Source organism: Mustelus asterias, unplaced genomic scaffold (assembly GCF_964213995.1).
Source record: "Mustelus asterias unplaced genomic scaffold, sMusAst1.hap1.1 HAP1_SCAFFOLD_1753, whole genome shotgun sequence".
In the NCBI taxonomy this organism is placed as follows: Eukaryota; Metazoa; Chordata; class Chondrichthyes; order Carcharhiniformes; family Triakidae; genus Mustelus; species Mustelus asterias.
In genome coordinates, this window is record NW_027591698.1 from 33,870 (window position 1) to 52,500 (window position 18,631).

Genomic DNA, 18,631 nt, shown 5'->3' on the forward strand with positions numbered 1-18,631 from the left:
GATTGGATAGGTAACTGGCGGTCTGATCGAAGACAGAGGGTGGTGTTCGATGGAAAATTTTCGGACTGGAGGCAGGTTGCTAGCGGAGTGCCACAGGGGTCAGTGCTTGGTCCTCTGCTCTTTGTGATTTTTATTAATGACTTAGAGGAGGGGGCTGAAGGGTGGATCAGTAAATTTGCTGATGACACCAAGATTGGTGGGGTAGTGGATGAGGTGGAGGGCTGTTGTAGGCTGCAAAGAGACATAGATAGGATGCAAAGCTGGGCTGAAAAATGGCAAATGGAGTTTAACCCTGATAAATGTGAGATGATTCATTTTGGTCGGACTAGTTTAAATGTGGATTACAGGGTCAAAGGTAGGGTTCTGAAGACTGTGGAGGAACAGAGAGATCTTGGGGTCCATATCCACAGATCTCTAAAGGTTGCCACTCAAGTGGATAGAGCTGTGAAGAAGGCCTATAGTGTGTTAGCTTTTATTAACAAGGGGTTGGAGTTTAAGAGCCGTGGGGTTATGCTGCAACTGTACAGGACCTTGGTGAGACCACATTTGGAATATTGTGTGCAGTTCTGGTCACCTCACTATAAGAAGGATGTGGAAGCGCTGGAAAGAGTGCAGAGGAGATTTACCAGGATGCTGCCTGGTTTGGAGGGTAGGTCTTATGAGGAAAGGTTGGGGGAGCTGGGGCTGTTCTCTCTGGAGTGGAGGAGGCTGAGGGGAGACTTAATAGAGGTTTATAAAATGATGAAGGGGATAGATAGAGTGAACGTTCAAAGACTATTTCCTCGGGTGGATGGAGCTATTACAAGGGGGCATAACTATAGGGTTCATGGTGGGAGATATAGGAAGGATATCAGAGGTAGGTTCTTTACGCAGAGAGTGGTTGGGGTGTGGAATGGACTGCCTGCAGTGATAGTGGAATCAGACACTTTAGGAACATTTAAGCGGTTATTGGATAGGCACATGGAGCACACCAGGATGATAGGGAGTGGGATAGCTTGATCTTGGTTTCAGATAAAGCTCGGCACAACATCGTGGGCCGAAGGGCCTGTTCTGTGCTGTACTGTTCTATGTTCTATCTCTGGAATTTTCTGGCTCAGAGAACGCTCCGTCATTAACATTCCGGACTGCGGGGCAGGGGAGCTGGGTGGGTGGGGGGGGAAACATGTTGCTGGGCGCCGAGGGAGAGGGCGGGGAATGAATGGTTGAGGTCGAAGGTCAGCCAGGGCAGTACTGGATGGGGCGGCCAGCTGGAAGGGCAGAATGGCCTCCTGTTGAAACGTTGTCAGGTGGAAGTGAGATAATATCTGTCCAATCCCCTCTGTCTCGCTGTCTCTAGGTATCCTGCCCAATGGGACGTCTCTATCTGGGGGAATTACTGCCACTGTGCCAAATGCCAACCAACCCAACGTCACCCTCGCAACTGTCACCGCCACCCTGCCAGGTAAGTAACGCCGGGGTGGGGCACGGGGTTTGCACAAATCAGATACCAATCTCCAGGACACCTCTGTGCCTGAAGATTGGAGGGTGGCAAATGTTGTGCCTTTGTTTAAAAAGAGCTGCAGGGAAAAGCCTGGGAACTACAGGCCGGTGAGCCTCACATCTGTGGTGGGTTAGTTGTTGGAAGGTATTTTGTGAGACAGGATCTACAGGCATTTAGAGACGCAAGGATTGATTAGGGACAGTCAGCATGGCTTTGTGAGTGGAAAATCATGTCTCACAAATTTGATTGAGTTTTTGAAGGGGTAACCAAGAAGGTAGATGAGGGCAGTGCAGTTGATGTTGTCTACATGGAGATGTGGGATAGAGGGGAAGTTGGCAGATTGGATAGGTAACTGGCTATCTGAGCGAAGTAAGAAGTCTCACAACACCAGGTTAAAGTCCAACAGGTTTATTTGGTAGCAAATACCATAAGCTTTCGGAGCGCTGCTCCTTCGTCAGATGGAGTGGTCTCTGTTCTCCAACAGTGCACAGACACAGAAATCAAGTTACAGAATACTAATTAGAATGCAAATCTCAACAGCCAGCCAGGTCTTAAAAGGTACAGATAATGTGGGTGGAGGGAGCATTAAACACAGGGAAAAGAGATGTGTATTGTCTCCAGACAGAACAGCCAGTGAGATTATGCAATGTCTCCACATCATATCTGATCGAAGACAGAGGGTGGTGGTGGATGGAAAATTTTCGGACTGGAGGCAGGTTGCTAGCGGAGTGCCACAGGGATCAGTTCTTGGTCCTCTGCTCTTTGTGATTTTTATTAATGACTTAGAGGAGGGGGCTGAAGGGTGGATCAGTAAATTTGCTGATGACACCAAGATTGGTGGGGTAGTGGATGAGGTGGAGGGCTGTTGTAGGCTGCAAAGAGACATAGATAGGATGCAAAGCTGGGCTGAAAAATGGCAAATGGAGTTTAACCCTGATAAATGTGAGATGATTCATTTTGGTCGGACTAGTTTAAATGTGGATTACAGGGTCAAAGGTCTGGTTCTGAAGACTGTGGAGGAACAGAGAGATCTTGGGGTCCATATCCACAGATCTCTAAAGGTTGCCACTCAAGTGGATAGAGCTGTGAAGAAGGCCTATAGTGTATTAGCTTTTATTAACAGGGGGTTGGAGTTTAAGAGCCGTGGGGTTATGCTGCAACTGTACAGGACCTTGGTGAGACCACATTTGGAATATTGTGTGCAGTTCTGGTCACCTCACTATAAGAAGGGTGTGGAAGCGCTGGAAAGAGTGCAGAGGAGATTTACCTGGATGCTGCCTGGTTTGGAGGGTAGGTCTTATGAGGAAAGGTTGGGGGAGCTGGGGCTGTTCTCTCTGGAGTGGAGGAGGCTGAGGGGAGACTTAATCGAGGTTTATAAAATGATGAAGGGGATAGATAGAGTGAACGTTCAAAGACTATTTCCTCGGGTGGATGGAGCTATTACAAGGGGGCATAACTATAGGGTTCGTGGTGGGAGATATAGGAAGGATATCAGAGGTAGGTAGGTTCTTTACGCAGAGAGTGGTTGGGGTGTGGAATGGACTGCCTGCAGTGATAGTGGAGTCGGACACTTTAGGAACATTTAAGCGGTTATTGGATAGGCACATGGAGCACACCAGGATGATAGGGAGTGGGATAGCTTGATCTTGGTTTCAGATAAAGCTCGGCACAACATCGTGGGCCGAAGGGCCTGTTCTGTGCTGTACTGTTCTATGTTCTATCTCTGGAATTTTCTGGCTCAGAGAACGCTCCGTCATTAACATTCCGGACTGCGGGGCAGGGGAGCTGGTGGGTGGGGGGGGAAACATGTTGCTGGGCGCCGAGGGAGAGGGCAGGGAATGAATGGTTGAGGTCGAAGGTCAGCCAGGGCAGTACTGGACGGGGCGGCCAGCTGGAAGGGCAGAATGGCCTCCTGTTGAAACGTTGTCAGGTGGAAGTGAGATAGTATCTGACCAATCCCCTCTGTCTCGCTGTCTCTAGGTGTCCTGCCCAATGGGACGTCTCTATCTGGGGGAATTACTGCCACTGTGCCAAATGCCAACCAACCCAATGGCACCCTCGCAACTGTCAACGCCACCCTGCCAGGTAAGTAACGCCGGGGTGGGGCACGGGGTTTGCACAAATCAGATACCAATCTCCAGGACACCTCTGTGCCTGAAGATTGGAGAGTGGCAAATGTTGTGCCTTTGTTTAAAAAGGGCTGCAGGGAAAAGCCTGGGAACTACAGGCCGGTGAGCCTCACATCTGTGGTGGGTAAATTGTTGGAAGGTATTTTGTGAGACAGGATCTACAGGCATTTAGAGACGCAAGTACTGATTGGGGACAGTCAGCATGGCTTTGTGAGTGGAAAATCATGTCTCACAAATTTGATTGAGTTTTTTGAAGGGGTAACCAAGAAGGTAGATGACGGCAGTGCAGTTGATGTTGTCTACATGGAGATGTGGGATAGAGGGGAAGTTGGCAGATTGGATAGGTAACTGGCTATCTGAGCGAAGTAAGAAGTCTCACAACACCAGGTTAAAGTCCAACAGGTTTATTTGGTAGCAAATACCATAAGCTTTCGGAGCGCTGCTCCTTCGTCAGATGGAGTGGTCTCTGTTCTCCAACAGTGCACAGACACAGAAATCAAGTTACAGAATACTAATTAGAATGCAAATCTCAACAGCCAGCCAGGTCTTAAAAGGTACAGATAATGTGGGTGGAGGGAGCATTAAACACAGGTTAAAGAGATGTGTATTGTCTCCAGACAGAACAGCTAGTGAGATTATGCAAGATCTCCACATCATATCTGATCAAAGACAGAGGGTGGTGGTGGATGGAAAATTTTCGGACTGGAGGCAGGTTGCTAGCGGAGTGCCACAGGGATCAGTTCTTGGTCCTCTGCTCTTTGTGATTTTTATTAATGACTTAGAGGAGGGCGCTGAAGGGTGGATCAGTAAATTTGCTGATGACACCAAGATTGGTGGAGTAGTGGATGAGGTGGAGGGCTGTTGTAGGCTGCAAAGAGACATAGATAGGATGCAAAGCTGGGCTGAAAAATGGCAAATGGAGTTTAACCCTGATAAATGTGAGATGATTCATTTTGGTCGGACTAATTTAAATGTGGATTACAGGGTCAAAGGTAAGGTTCTGAAGACTGTGGAGGAACAGAGAGATCTTGGGGTCCATATCCACAGATCTCTAAAGGTTGCCACTCAAGTGGATAGAGCTGTGAAGAAGGCCTATAGTGTATTAGCTTTTATTAACAGGGGGTTGGAGTTTAAGAGCCGTGGGGTTATGCTGCAACTGTACAGGACCTTGGTGAGACCACATTTGGAATATTGTGTGCAGTTCTGGTCACCTCACCATAAGAAGGATGTGGAAGCGCTGGAAAGAGTGCAGAGGAGATTTACCAGGATGCTGCCTGGTTTGGAGGGTAGGTCTTATGAGGAAAGGTTGAGGGAGCTAGGGCTGTTCTCTCTGGAGCGGAGGAGATTGAGGGGAGACTTAATAGAGGTTTATAAAATGATGAAGGGGATAGATAGAGTGAACGTTCAAAGACTATTTCCTCGGGTGGATGGAGCTATTACAAGGGGGCATAACTATAGGGTTCGTGGTGGGAGATATAGGAAGGATATCAGAGGTAGGTTCTTTACGCAGAGAGTGGTTGGGGTGTGGAATGGACTGCCTGCAGTGATAGTGGAGTCAGACACTTTAGGAACATTTAAGCGGTTATTGGATAGGCACATGGAGCACACCAGGATGATAGGGAGTGGGATAGCTTGATCTTGGTTTCAGATAAAGCTCGGCACATCATCGTGGGCCGAAGGGCCTGTTCTGTGCTGTACTGTTCTATGTTCTATGTTCTATGTTCTATCTCTGGAATTTTCTGGCTCAGAGAACGCTCCGTCATTAACATTCCGGACTGCGGGGCAGGGGAGCTGGGTGGGTGGGGGGGGAAACATGTTGCTGGGCGCCGAGGGAGAGGGCGGGGAATGAATGGTTGAGGTCGAAGGTCAGCCAGGGCAGTACTGGACGGGGCGGCCAGCTGGAAGGGCAGAATGGCCTCCTGTTGAAACGTTGTCAGGTGGAAGTGAGATAGTATCTGACCAATCCCCTCTGTCTCGCTGTCTCTAGGTATCCTGCCCAATGGGACGTCTCTATCTGGGGGAATTACTGCCACTGTGCCAAATGCCAACCAACCCAACGTCACCCTCGCAACTGTCAACGCCACCCTGCCAGGTAAGTAATGCCGGGGTGGGGCACGGGGTTTGCACAAATCAGATACCAATCTCCAGGACACCTCTGTGCCTGAAGATTGGAGGGTGGCAAATGTTGTGCCTTTGTTTAAAAAGAGCTGCAGGGAAAAGCCTGGGAACTACAGGCCGGTGAGCCTCACATCTGTGGTGGGTAAGTTGTTGGAAGGTATTTTGTGAGACAGGATCTACAGGCATTTAGAGACGCAAGGACTGATTAGGAACTGTCAGCATGGCTTTGTGAGTGGAAAATCATGTCTCACAAATTTGATTGAGTTTTTGAAGGGGTAACCAAGAAGGTAGATGACGGCAGTGCAGTTGATGTTGTCTACATGGAGATGTGGGATAGAGGGGAAGTTGGCAGATTGGATAGGTAACTGGCTATCTGAGCGAAGTAAGAAGTCTCACAACACCAGGTTAAAGTCCAACAGGTTTATTTGGTAGCAAATACCATAAGCTTTCGGAGCGCTGCTCCTTCGTCAGATGGAGTGGTCTCTGTTCTCCAACAGTGCACAGACACAGAAATCAAGTTACAGAATACTGATTAGAATGCAAATCTCAACAGCCAGCCAGGTCTTAAAAGGTACAGATAATGTGGGTGGAGGGAGCATTAAACACAGGTTAAAGAGATGTGTATTGTCTCCAGACAGAACAGCTAGTGAGATTATGCAATGTCTCCACATCATATCTGATCGAAGACAGAGGGTGGTGGTGGATGGAAAATTTTCGGACTGGAGGCAGGTTGCTAGCGGAGTGCCACAGGGATCAGTTCTTGGTCCTCTGCTCTTTGTGATTTTTATTAATGACTTAGAGGAGGGCGCTGAAGGGTGGATCAGTAAATTTGCTGATGACACCAAGATTGGTGGGGTAGTGGATGAGGTGGAGGGCTGTTGTAGGCTGCAAAGAGACATAGATAGGATGCAAAGCTGGGCTGAAAAATGGCAAATGGAGTTTAACCCTGATAAATGTGAGATGATTCATTTTGGTCGGACTAATTTAAATGTGGATTACAGGGTCAAAGGTCTGGTTCTGAAGACTGTGGAGGAACAGAGAGATCTTGGGGTCCATATCCACAGATCTCTAAAGGTTGCCACTCAAGTGGATAGAGCTGTGAAGAAGGCCTATAGTGTATTAGCTTTTATTAACAGGGGGTTGGAGTTTAAGAGCCGTGGGGTTATGCTGCAACTGTACAGGACCTTGGTGAGACCACATTTGGAATATTGTGTGCAGTTCTGGTCACCTCACTATAAGAAGGATGTGGAAGCGCTGGAAAGAGTGCAGAGGAGATTTACCTGGATGCTGCCTGGTTTGGAGGGTAGGTCTTATGAGGAAAGGTTGGGGGAGCTGGGGCTGTTCTCTCTGGAGTGGAGGAGGCTGAGGGGAGACTTAATCGAGGTTTATAAAATGATGAAGGGGATAGATAGAGTGAACGTTCAAAGACTATTTCCTCGGGTGGATGGAGCTATTACAAGGGGGCATAACTATAGGGTTCGTGGTGGGAGATATAGGAAGGATATCAGAGGTAGGTTCTTTACGCAGAGAGTGGTTGGGGTGTGGAATGGACTGCCTGCAGTGATAGTGGAGTCAGACACTTTAGGAACATTTAAGCGGTTATTGGATAGGCACATGGAGCACACCAGGATGATAGCTTGATCTTGGTTTCAGATAAAGCTCGGCACATCATCGTGGGCCGAAGGGCCTGTTCTGTGCTGTACTGTTCTATGTTCTATGTTCTATCTCTGGAATTTTCTGGCTCAGAGAACGCTCCGTCATTAACATTCCGGACTGCGGGGCAGGGGAGCTGGGTGGGTGGGGGGGGAAACATGTTGCTGGGCGCCGAGGGAGAGGGCGGGGAATGAATGGTTGAGGTCGAAGGTCAGCCAGGGCAGTACTGGATGGGGCGGCCAGCTGGAAGGGCAGAATGGCCTCCTGTTGAAACGTTGTCAGGTGGAAGTGAGATAATATCTGTCCAATCCCCTCTGTCTCGCTGTCTCTAGGTGTTCTGCCCAATGGGACGTCTCTATCTGGGGGAATTACTGCCACTGTGCCAAATGCCAACCAACCCAACGTCACCCTCGCAACTGTCAACGCCACCCTGCCAGGTAAGTAATGCCGGGGTGGGGCACGGGGTTTGCACAAATCAGATACCAATCTCCAGGATACCTCTGTGCCTGAAGATTGGAGGGTGGCAAATGTTGTGCCTTTGTTTAAAAAGAGCTGCAGGGAAAAGCCTGGGAACTACAGGCCGGTGAGCCTCACATCTGTGGTGGGTAAGTTGTTGGAAGGTATTTTGTGAGACAGGATCTACAGGCATTTAGAGACGCAAGGACTGATTAGGAACTGTCAGCATGGCTTTGTGAGTGGAAAATCATGTCTCACAAATTTGATTGAGTTTTTTGAAGGGGTAACCAAGAAGGTAGATGACGGCAGTGCAGTTGATGTTGTCTACATGGAGATGTGGGATAGAGGGGAAGTTGGCAGATTGGATAGGTAACTGGCTATCTGAGCGAAGTAAGAAGTCTCACAACACCAGGTTAAAGTCCAACAGGTTTATTTGGTAGCAAATACCATAAGCTTTCGGAGCGCTGCTCCTTCGTCAGATGGAGTGGTCTCTGTTCTCCAACAGTGCACAGACACAGAAATCAAGTTACAGAATACTAATTAGAATGCAAATCTCTACAGCCAGCCAGGTCTTAAAAGGTACAGATAATGTGGGTGGAGGGAGCATTAAACACAGGTTAAAGAGATGTGTATTGTCTCCAGACAGAACAGCCAGTGAGATTATGCAATGTCTCCACATCATATCTGATCGAAGACAGAGGGTGGTGGTGGATGGAAAATTTTCGGACTGGAGGCAGGTTGCTAGCGGAGTGCCACAGGGATCAGTGCTTGGTCCTCTGCTCTTTGTGATTTTTATTAATGACTTAGAGGAGGGGGCTGAAGGGTGGATCAGTAAATTTGCTGATGACACCAAGATTGGTGGGGTAGTGGATGAGGTGGAGGGCTGTTGTAGGCTGCAAAGAGACATAGATAGGATGCAAAGCTGGGCTGAAAAATGGCAAATGGAGTTTAACCCTGATAAATGTGAGGTGATTCATTTTGGTAGGACTAATTTAAATGTGGATTACAGGGTCAAAGGTAGGGTTCTGAAGACTGTGGAGGAACAGAGAGATCTTGGGGTCCATATCCACAGATCTCTAAAGGTTGCCACTCAAGTGGATAGAGCTGTGAAGAAGGCCTATAGTGTGTTAGCTTTTATTAACAGGGGATTGAGTTTAAGAGCCGTGGGGTTATGCTGCAACTGTACAGGACCTTGGTGAGACCACATTTGGAATATTGTGTGCAGTTCTGGTCACCTCACTATAAGAAGGATGTGGAAGCGCTGGAAAGAGTGCAGAGGAGATTTACCAGGATGCTGCCTGGTTTGGAGGGTAGGTCTTATGAGGAAAGGTTGGGGGAGCTGGGGCTGTTCTCTCTGGAGTGGAGGAGGCTGAGGGGAGACTTAATCGAGGTTTATAAAATGATGAAGGGGATAGATAGAGTGAACGTTCAAAGACTATTTCCTCGGGTGGATGGAGCTATTACAAGGGGGCATAACTATAGGGTTCATGGTGGGAGATATAGGAAGGATATCAGAGGTAGGTAGGTTCTTTATGCAGAGAGTGGTTGGGGTGTGGAATGGACTGCCTGCAGTGATAGTGGAGTCAGACACTTTAGGAACATTTAAACGGTTATTGGATAGGCACATGGAGCACACCAGGATGATAGGGAGTGGGATAGCTTGATCTTGGTTTCAGATAAAACTCGGCACAACATCGTGGGCCGAAGGGCCTGTTCTGTGCTGTACTGTTCTATGTTCTATGTTCTATCTCTGGAATTTTCTGGCTCAGAGAACGCTCCGTCATTAACATTCCGGACTGCGGGGCAGGGGAGCTGGGTGGGTGGGGGGGGAAACATGTTGCTGGGCGCCGAGGGAGAGGGCGGGGAATGAATGGTTGAGGTCGAAGGTCAGCCAGGGCAGTACTGGATGGGGCGGCCAGCTGGAAGGGCAGAATGGCCTCCTGTTGAAACGTTGTCAGGTGGAAGTGAGATAGTATCTGACCAATCCCCTCTGTCTCGCTGTCTCTAGGTATCCTGCCCAATGGGACGTCTCTATCTGGGGAAATTACTGCCACTGTGCCAAATGCCAACCAACCCAACGTCACCCTCGCAACTGTCAACGCCACCCTGCCAGGTAAGTAATGCCGGGGTGGGGCACGGGGTTTGCACAAATCAGATACCAATCTCCAGGATACCTCTGTGCCTGAAGATTGGAGAGTGGCAAATGTTGTGCCTTTGTTTAAAAAGAGCTGCAGGGAAAAGCCTGGGAACTACAGGCCGGTGAGCCTCACATCTGTGGTGGGTAAATTGTTGGAAGGTATTTTGTGAGACAGGATCTACAGGCATTTAGAGGCGCAAGGACTGATTAGGAACTGTCAGCATGGCTTTGTGAGTGGAAAATCATGTCTCACAAATTTGATTGAGTTTTTTGAAGGGGTAACCAAGAAGGTAGATGACGGCAGTGCAGTTGATGTTGTCTACATGGAGATGTGGGATAGAGGGGAAGTTGGCAGATTGGATAGGTAACTGGCTATCTGATCGAAGTAAGAAGTCTCACAACACCAGGTTAAAGTCCAACAGGTTTATTTGGTAGCAAATACCATAAGCTTTCGGAGCGCTGCTCCTTCGTCAGATGGAGTGGTCTCTGTTCTCCAACAGTGCACAGACACAGAAATCAAGTTACAGAATACTAATTAGAATGCAAATCTCTACAGCCAGCCAGGTCTTAAAAGGTACAGATAATGTGGGTGGAGGGAGCATTAAACACAGGTTAAAGAGATGTGTATTGTCTCCAGACAGAACAGCTAGTGAGATTATGCAATGTCTCCACATCATATCTGATCAAAGACAGAGGGTGGTGGTGGATGGAAAATTTTCGGACTGGAGGCAGGTTGCTAGCGGAGTGCCGCAGGGATCAGTGCTTGGTCCTCTGCTCTTTGTGATTTTTATTAATGACTTAGAGGAGGGGGCTGAAGGGTGGATCAGTAAATTTGCTGATGACACCAAGATTGGTGGGGTAGTGGATGAGGTGGAGGGCTGTTGTAGGCTGCAAAGAGACATAGACAGGATGCAAAGCTGGGCTGAAAAATGGCAAATGGAGTTTAACCCTGATGAATGTGAGGTGATTCATTTTGGTCGGACTAATTTAAATGTGGATTACAGGGTCAAAAGTAAGGTTCTGAAGACTGTGGAGGAACAGAGAGATCTTGGGGTCCATATCCACAGATCTCTAAAGGTTGCCACTCAAGTGGATAGAGCTGTGAAGAAGGCCTATAGTGTGTTACCTTTTATTAACAGGGGATTGAGTTTAAGAGCCGTGGGGTTATGCTGCAACTGTACAGGACCTTGGTGAGACCACATTTGGAATATTGTGTGCAGTTCTGGTCACCTCACTATAAGAAGGATGTGGAAGCGCTGGAAAGAGTGCAGAGGAGATTTACCAGGATGCTGCCTGGTTTGGAGGGTAGGTCATATGAGGAAAGGTTGGGGGAGCTGGGGCTGTTCTCTCTGGAGTGGAGGAGGCTGAGGGGAGACTTAATCGAGGTTTATAAAATGATGAAGGGGATAGATAGAGTGAACGTTCAAAGACTATTTCCTCGGGTGGATGGAGCTATTACAAGGGGGCATAACTATAGGGTTCGTGGTGGGAGATATAGGAAGGATATCAGAGGTAGGTAGGTTCTTTATGCAGAGAGTGGTTGGGGTGTGGAATGGACTGACTGCAGTGATAGTGGAGTCAGACACTTTAGGAACATTTAAACGGTTATTGGATAGGCACATGGAGCACACCAGGATGATAGGGAGTGGGATAGCTTGATCTTGGTTTCAGATAAAGCTCGGCACAACATCGTGGGCCGAAGGGCCTGTTCTGTGCTGTACTGTTCTATGTTCTATGTTCTATCTCTGGAATTTTCTGGCTCAGAGAACGCTCCGTCATTAACATTCCGGACTGCGGGGCAGGGGAGCTGGGTGGGTGGGGGGGGAAACATGTTGCTGGGCGCCGAGGGAGAGGGCGGGGAATGAATGGTTGAGGTCGAAGGTCAGCCAGGGCAGTACTGGATGGGGCGGCCAGCTGGAAGGGCAGAATGGCCTCCTGTTGAAACGTTGTCAGGTGGAAGTGAGATAATATCTGTCCAATCCCCTCTGTCTCGCTGTCTCTAGGTGTCCTGCCCAATGGGACGTCTCTATCTGGGGAAATTACTGCCACTGTGCCAAATGCCAACCAACCCAACGTCACCCTCGCAACTGTCACCGCCACCCTGCCAGGTAAGTAACGCCGGGGTGGGGCACGGGGTTTGCACAAATCAGATACCAATCTCCAGGACACCTCTGTGCCTGAAGATTGGAGGGTGGCAAATGTTGTGCCTTTGTTTAAAAAGAGCTGCAGGGAAAAGCCAGAGGGTGGTTGTAGAGAGTTGTTTTTCAAACTGGAGGCCTGTGACCAGCGGTGTGCCTCAGGGATCAGTGCTGGGCCCACTGTTATTTGTCATTTATATTAATGATTTGGATGAGAATATAGGAGGCACGGTTAGTAAGTTTGCAGATGACACCAAGATTGGTGGCATAGTGGACAGTGAGGAAGGTTCTCTCCAATTGCAACGGGATCTTGATCAATTGGGCCAGTGTGTTGACGAATGGCAGATGGAGTTTAATTTAGACAAATGCGAGGTGATGCATTTTGGTAGATTGAACCAGGGCAGGACTTACTCAGTTAATGGTGGGGATTGGGGAAAGTTACAGAACAAAGATCTGTGGGTACATGTTCATAGCTCCTTGAAAGTGGAGTCACAGGTGGACAGAGTGGTGAAGAAGGCATTCGGCATGCTTGGTTTCATCGGTCAGAACATTGAATACAGGAGTTGGGACGTCTTGTTGAAGTTGTACAAAACATTGGTAAGGCCACACTTGGAATACTGTGTACAGTTCTGGTCACCCTATTATAGAAAGGATATTATTAAACTAGAAAGAATGCAGAAAAGATTTACTAGGATGCTACCGGGACTTGATGGTTTGAGTTACGAGGAGAGGCTGGATAGACTGGGACTTTTTTCTCGGGAGCGTAGGAGGCTGAGGGATGATCTTATAGAGGTCTGTAAAATAATGAGTGGCACAGATCAGCGAGATAATCAATATCTTTTCCCAAAGGTTGGGGATTCTAAAACTAGAGGGCATCGGTTTAAGGTGAGAGAGGAGAGAAAGAAAAGTGTCCAGGGGGCAATTTTTTCACACAGAGGGTGGTGAGTGTCTGGAACAAGCTGCCAGAGGCAGTAGTAGAGGCGGGTCCAATTTTGTCTTTTAAAAAGCATTTAGATAGTTACATGGGTACGATGGATATAGAGGGATATGGGCCACACATGGGAATTTGGGACGAGCTTAGTGGTAAAAACAGGGCGGCATGGACAAGTTGGGCCGAAGGGCCCGTTTCCATGCTGTAAACTTCTATGACTCAATGACTCTATGAGTGGCCACAGCTCCCAGGGTGTGGGGTCACCAGTCCGAGGGTGAGGGGTCAGAGGTCCCAGGGTGAGGGGTCACAGTCCCAGGGTGAGGGGTCACAGGTTCCAGGGTGAGGGGTCCCAGGTCCCAGGGTGAGGGGTCACCAGTCCCAGGGTGAGGGGTCGCCAGTCCCAGGGTGAGGGGTCGCCAGTCCTGGGGTGAGGGGTCGCCAGTCCCAGGGTGAGGGATCAGAGGTCCCAAGGTTAGGGGTCACCAGTCCCAGGGTTAGAGGTCACTGGTTCCAGGGTGAGGGGTCACAGGTCCCAGGGTGAGGGGTTACAAGTCCCAGTGTGAGGGGTCACTGATCCCAGGGTGAGGGGGCACAGGTCCCAGGGTGAGGGGTCACAAGTCCCAGGGTGAGGGGTCACAGGTCCCAGGGTGAGGGGTCACAGGTCCCAGGGTGAGGGGTCACAAGTCCCAGGGTGAGGGGTCACAAGTCCCAGGGTGGGGGGTCACAAGTCCCAGGGTGAGGGGTCACAGGTCCCAGGGTGGGGGGTCACAAGTCCCAGGGTGAGGGGTCACAGGTCCCAGGGTGAGGGGTCACAGGTCTCAGGGGAATGGGTTACAGGTTGAGGGGTCGGTCATCTTAGACGTCACTCCGAGGTTTGTGAATCTCTGGAATTTTCCGGCTCAGACAGCAGGAAATGCTCTGTCACCCAGAATATTCCGAACTGCAGGAATTGCCGGGGGGTGGGGGGGTGGGGGGGTGGGGGTGGGTGAAGGCGTGGGGGGGGGGGGGTGCGAGGGAGAGGGTGGAGAATGTGGGGTTGAGGTCGAAGGTCAGCCAGGGCAGTACTGGACGGGGCGGCCAGCTGGAAGGGCAGAATGGCCTCCTGTTGAAATGTTGTCAGGTGGAAGTGAGATAGTATCTGTCCAATCCCCTCTGTCTCGCTGTCTCTCGGTGTCTTGGCCAATGGGACGTCTCTATCTGGGGGAATTACTGCCACTGTGCCAAATGCCAACCAACCCAACGTCACCCTCGCAACTGTCACCGCCACCCTGCCAGGTAAGTAACGCCCCCTCGTCCGCCTCCCTCCCTCCATTCCCGCTCACACACCCCATCCAGCCCAGTGCCAGGGGCATTGGGGTGGGGAACAGCAGTAAGAAGTTGCCTCACTTTCCAGTCTCTGCCAATCTGATGAATAATCATTAAAAGGTTGACCCAGTCGGGTGGCAGATGTTGAAGGAGTGAAGGAGGGGGGAGAACAGGGGGTCCCTGGTGCCATTGCGAATACAGCTTCCTCCTCCCTGGGATTGAACGGCTCGAGGGGCTGAAGGGCCTCCCATTCTGATGTCCGGGATGTGAAACTGATTGTATAATTGCTTCAATTTCAGGAACACCGTCCTGGGAGACCAGGTGGATTCAGGACAATGTGACCTCTTCCAGGAAATCCAGCACAAACCACACACCCGCTTCCCAGTCCACACTCCCGCGTGAGTAACACCCCCTCCAACCCGTACCCCCCTCCCTATCCCTGTAACCCCCTCCAACCCGTACCCCCCTCCCTATCCCTGTAACCCCCTCCAACCCGTACCCCCCTCCCTATCCCTGTAACCCCCTCCAACCCGTACCCCCCTCCCTATCCCTGAAACCCCCTCCAACCCGTACCCCCCTCCCTATCCCTGTAACCCCCTCCAACCCGTACCCTCCTCCCTATCCCTGTAACCCCCTCCAACCCGTACCCCCCTCCCGATCCCTGTAACCCCCTCCAACCCGTACCCCCCTCCCTATCCCTGTAACCCCCTCCAACCCGTACTCCCCTCCCTATCCCTGTAACCCCCTCCAACCCGTACCCCCCTCCCTATCCCTGTAACCCCCTCCAACCTGTACCCCCCTCCCTATCCCTGTAACCCCCTCCAACCCATACTCCCCTCCCTATCCCTGTAACCCCCTCCAACCCAAACCCCTCTCCCTATCCCTGAAACCCCCTCCAACCCATACTCCCCTCCCTATCCCTGAAACCCCCTCCAACCCATACCCCCCTCCCTATCCCTGTAACCCCCTCCAACCCAAACCCCTCTCCCTATCCCTGAAACCCCCTCCAACCCATACCCCCCTCCCTATCCCTGTAACCCCCTCCAACCCAAACCCCCCTCCCGATCCCTGAAACCCCCTCCAACCCGTACCCCCCTCCCTATCCCTGTAACCCCCTCCAACCCGTACCCCCCTCCCTATCCCTGTAACCCCCTCCAACCCATACCCCCCTCCAACCCATACCCCCCTCCCTATCCCTGTAACTCCCGCCAACCCATACCCCCCTCCCTATCCCTGTAACCCCCTCCAACCCGTACCCCCCTCCCTATCCCTGTAACCCCCTCCAACCCGTACCCCCCTGCCTATCCCTGTAACCCCCTCCAACCCGTACCCCCCTCCCTATCCCTGTAAGCCCCTCCAACCCAAACCCCCCTCCCTATCCCTGAAACCCCCTCCAACCCGTACCCCCCTCCCTATCCCTGTAACCCCCTCCAACCCGTACCCCCCTCCCTATCCCTGTAACCCCCTCCAACCCGTACCCCCCTCCCGATCCCTGTAACCTCTTCCAACCCGTACCCCCCTCCCTATCCCTGTAAGCCCCTCCAACCCAAACCCCCCTCCCTATCCCTGTAACCCCCTCCAACCCGTACCCCCCTCCCTATCCCTGTAACCCCCTCCAACCCGTACCCCCCTCCCTATCCCTGTAACCCCCTCCAACCCGTACCCCCCTCCCTATCCCTGTAACCCCCTCCAACCCGTACCCCCCTCCCTATCCCTGTAACCCCCTCCAACCCGTACCCCCCTCCCTATCCCTGTAACCCCCTCCAACCCGTACCCCCCTCCCTATCCCTGTAACCCCCTCCAACCCGTACCCTCCTCCCTATCCCTGTAACCCCCTCCAACCCGTACCCCCCTCCCTATCCCTGTAACCCCCTCCAACCCAAACCCCTCTCCCTATCCCTGAAACCCCCTCCAACCCATACCCCCCTCCCTATCCCTGTAACCCCCTCCAACCCAAACCCCCCTCCCGATCCCTGAAACCCCCTCCAACCCGTACCCCCCTCCCTATCCCTGTAACCCCCTCCAACCCGTACCCCCCTCCCTATCCCTGTAACCCCCTCCAACCCGTACCCCCCTCCCGATCCCTGTAACCTCTTCCAACCCGTACCCCCCTCCCTATCCCTGTAAGCCCCTCCAACCCAAACCCCCCTCCCTATCCCTGTAACCCCCTCCAACCCGTACCCCCCTCCCTATCCCTGTAACCCCCTCCAACCCGTACCCCCCTCCCTATCCCTGTAACCCCCTCCAACCCGTACCCCCCTCCCTATCCCTGTAACCCCCTCCAACCCGTACCCCCCTCCCTATCCCTGTAACCCCCTCCAACCCGTACCCCCCTCCCTATCCCTGTAACCCCCTCCAACCCGTACCCCCCTCCCTATCCCTGTAACCCCCTCCAACCCGTACCCTCCTCCCTATCCCTGTAACCCCCTCCAACCCGTACCCCCCTCCCTATCCCTGTAACCCCCTCCAACCCGTACCCCCCTCCCTATCCCTGTAACCCCCTCCAACCCATACTCCCCTCCCTATCCCTGTAACCCCCTCCAACCCAAACCCCCCTCCCTATCCCTGAAACCCCCTCCAACCCGTACCCCCCTCCCTATCCCTGTAACCCCCTCCAACCCGTACCCCCCTCCCTATCCCTGTAAGCCCCTCCAACCCGTACCCCCCTCCCTATCCCTGTAACCCCCTCCAACCCGTACCCCCCTCCCTATCCCTGTAACCCCCTCCAACCCGTACCCCCCTCCCTATCCCTGTAACCCCCTCCAACCCGTACCCCCCTCCCTATCCCTGAAACCCCCTCCAACCCGTACCCCCCTCCCTATCCCTGTAACCCCCTCCAACCCGTACCCCCCTCCCTATCCCTGTAACCCCCTCCAACCCGTACCCCCCTCCCTATCCCTGTAACCCCCTCCAACCCGTACCCCCCTCCCTATCCCTGAAACCCCCTCCAACCCGTACCCTCCCCTCCCTATCCCTGTAACCCCCTCCAACCCGTACCCCCCTCCCTATCCCTGTAACCCCCTCCAACCCGTACCCCCCTCCCTATCCCTGTAACCCCCTCCAACCCGTACCCCCCTCCCGATCCCTGTAACCCCCTCCAACCCGTACCCCCCTCCCTATCCCTGTAACACCCTCCAACCCGTACCCCCCTCCCTATCCCTGTAACCCCCTCCAACCCGTACCCTCCTCCCTATCCCTGTAACCCCCTCCAACCCATACCCCCCCTCCCTATCCCTGTAACCCCCTCCAACCCAAACCCCCCTCCCTATCCCTGTAACCCCCTCCAGTCCCTACACCCCCTCCCTATCTCTGTAACCTCCTCCAGCCCCTACACCCCCTCCCCATCCCTGTAACCCCCTCCAACTCGGACCCCTCTCCCTATCCCTGTAACCCCCTCCAACCCAAACCTCCCTCCCTATCCCTGTAACCCCCTCCAACCCGTACCCCCCTCCCTATCCCTGTAACCCCCTCCAACCCATACTCCCCTCCCTATCCCTGTAACCCCCTCCAACCCAAACCCCCCTCCCTATCCCTGAAACCCCCTCCAACCCATACTCCCCTCCCTATCCCTGAAACCCCCTCCAACCCATACCCCCCTCCCTATCCCTGTAACCCCCTCCAACCCAAACCCCCCTCCCTATCCCTGTAACCCCCTCCAACCCGTACCCCCCTCCCTATCCCTGTAACCCCCTCCAACCCATACCCCCCTCCCTATCCCTGTAACCCCCTCCAACCCGTACCCCCCTCCCTATCCCTGTAACCCCCTCCAACCCGTACCCCCCTCCCTATCCCTGTAACCCCCTCCAACCCGTACCCCCCTCCCTATCCCTGTAACCCCCTCCAACCCGTACCCCCCTCCCTATCCCTGTAAGCCCCTCCAACCCAAACCCCCCTCCCTATCCCTGAAACCCCCTCCAACCCGTACCCCCCTCCCTATCCCTGTAACCCCCTCCAACCCATACCCCCCTCCCTATCCCTGTAACCCCCTCCAACCCGTACCCCCCTCCCGATCCCTGTAACCCCCTCCAACCCGTACCCCCCTCCCTATCCCTGTAACACCCTCCAACCCGTACCCCCCTCCCTATCCCTGTAACCCCCTCCAACCCAAACCCCCCTCCCTATCCCTGTAACCCCCTCCAGTCCCTACACCCCCTCCCTATCTCTGTAACCTCCTCCAGCCCCTACACCCCTTCCTATCTCTGTAACCTCCTCCAACTCGGACCCCTCTCCCTATCCCTGTAACCCCCTCCAACCCAAACCTCCCTCCCTATCCCTGTAACCCCC

General features: G+C 52.5%; 1 protein-coding gene across 6 annotated transcripts in view; it reads left to right on the plus strand.

Moving 5' to 3' along the window:
* LOC144488667 (uncharacterized) overlaps positions 1-18,631 on the plus strand; it is a 47,036-nt gene that overhangs the window by 21,163 nt on the left and 7,242 nt on the right. For 2 of the 6 annotated variants that reach the window (XR_013496636.1, XM_078206750.1), the window contains exons 4-10: positions 1,337-1,441; positions 3,461-3,565; positions 5,597-5,701; positions 7,713-7,817; positions 9,845-9,949; positions 11,977-12,081; positions 14,647-14,745. Coding sequence is in view for 4 of the 6 variants with exons in the window: in XM_078206750.1 (XP_078062876.1) it covers positions 1,337-1,441; positions 3,461-3,565; positions 5,597-5,701; positions 7,713-7,817; positions 9,845-9,949; positions 11,977-12,081; positions 14,647-14,745 (729 nt within the window). In the remaining 2 variants the exon portion in view is untranslated. The remainder of the gene's footprint in view (positions 1-1,336; positions 1,442-3,460; positions 3,566-5,596; positions 5,702-7,712; positions 7,818-9,844; positions 9,950-11,976; positions 12,082-14,646; positions 14,746-18,631) is intronic. The other 4 variants (XR_013496637.1, XM_078206751.1, XM_078206752.1 and 1 more) reach the window with 3 other exon arrangements.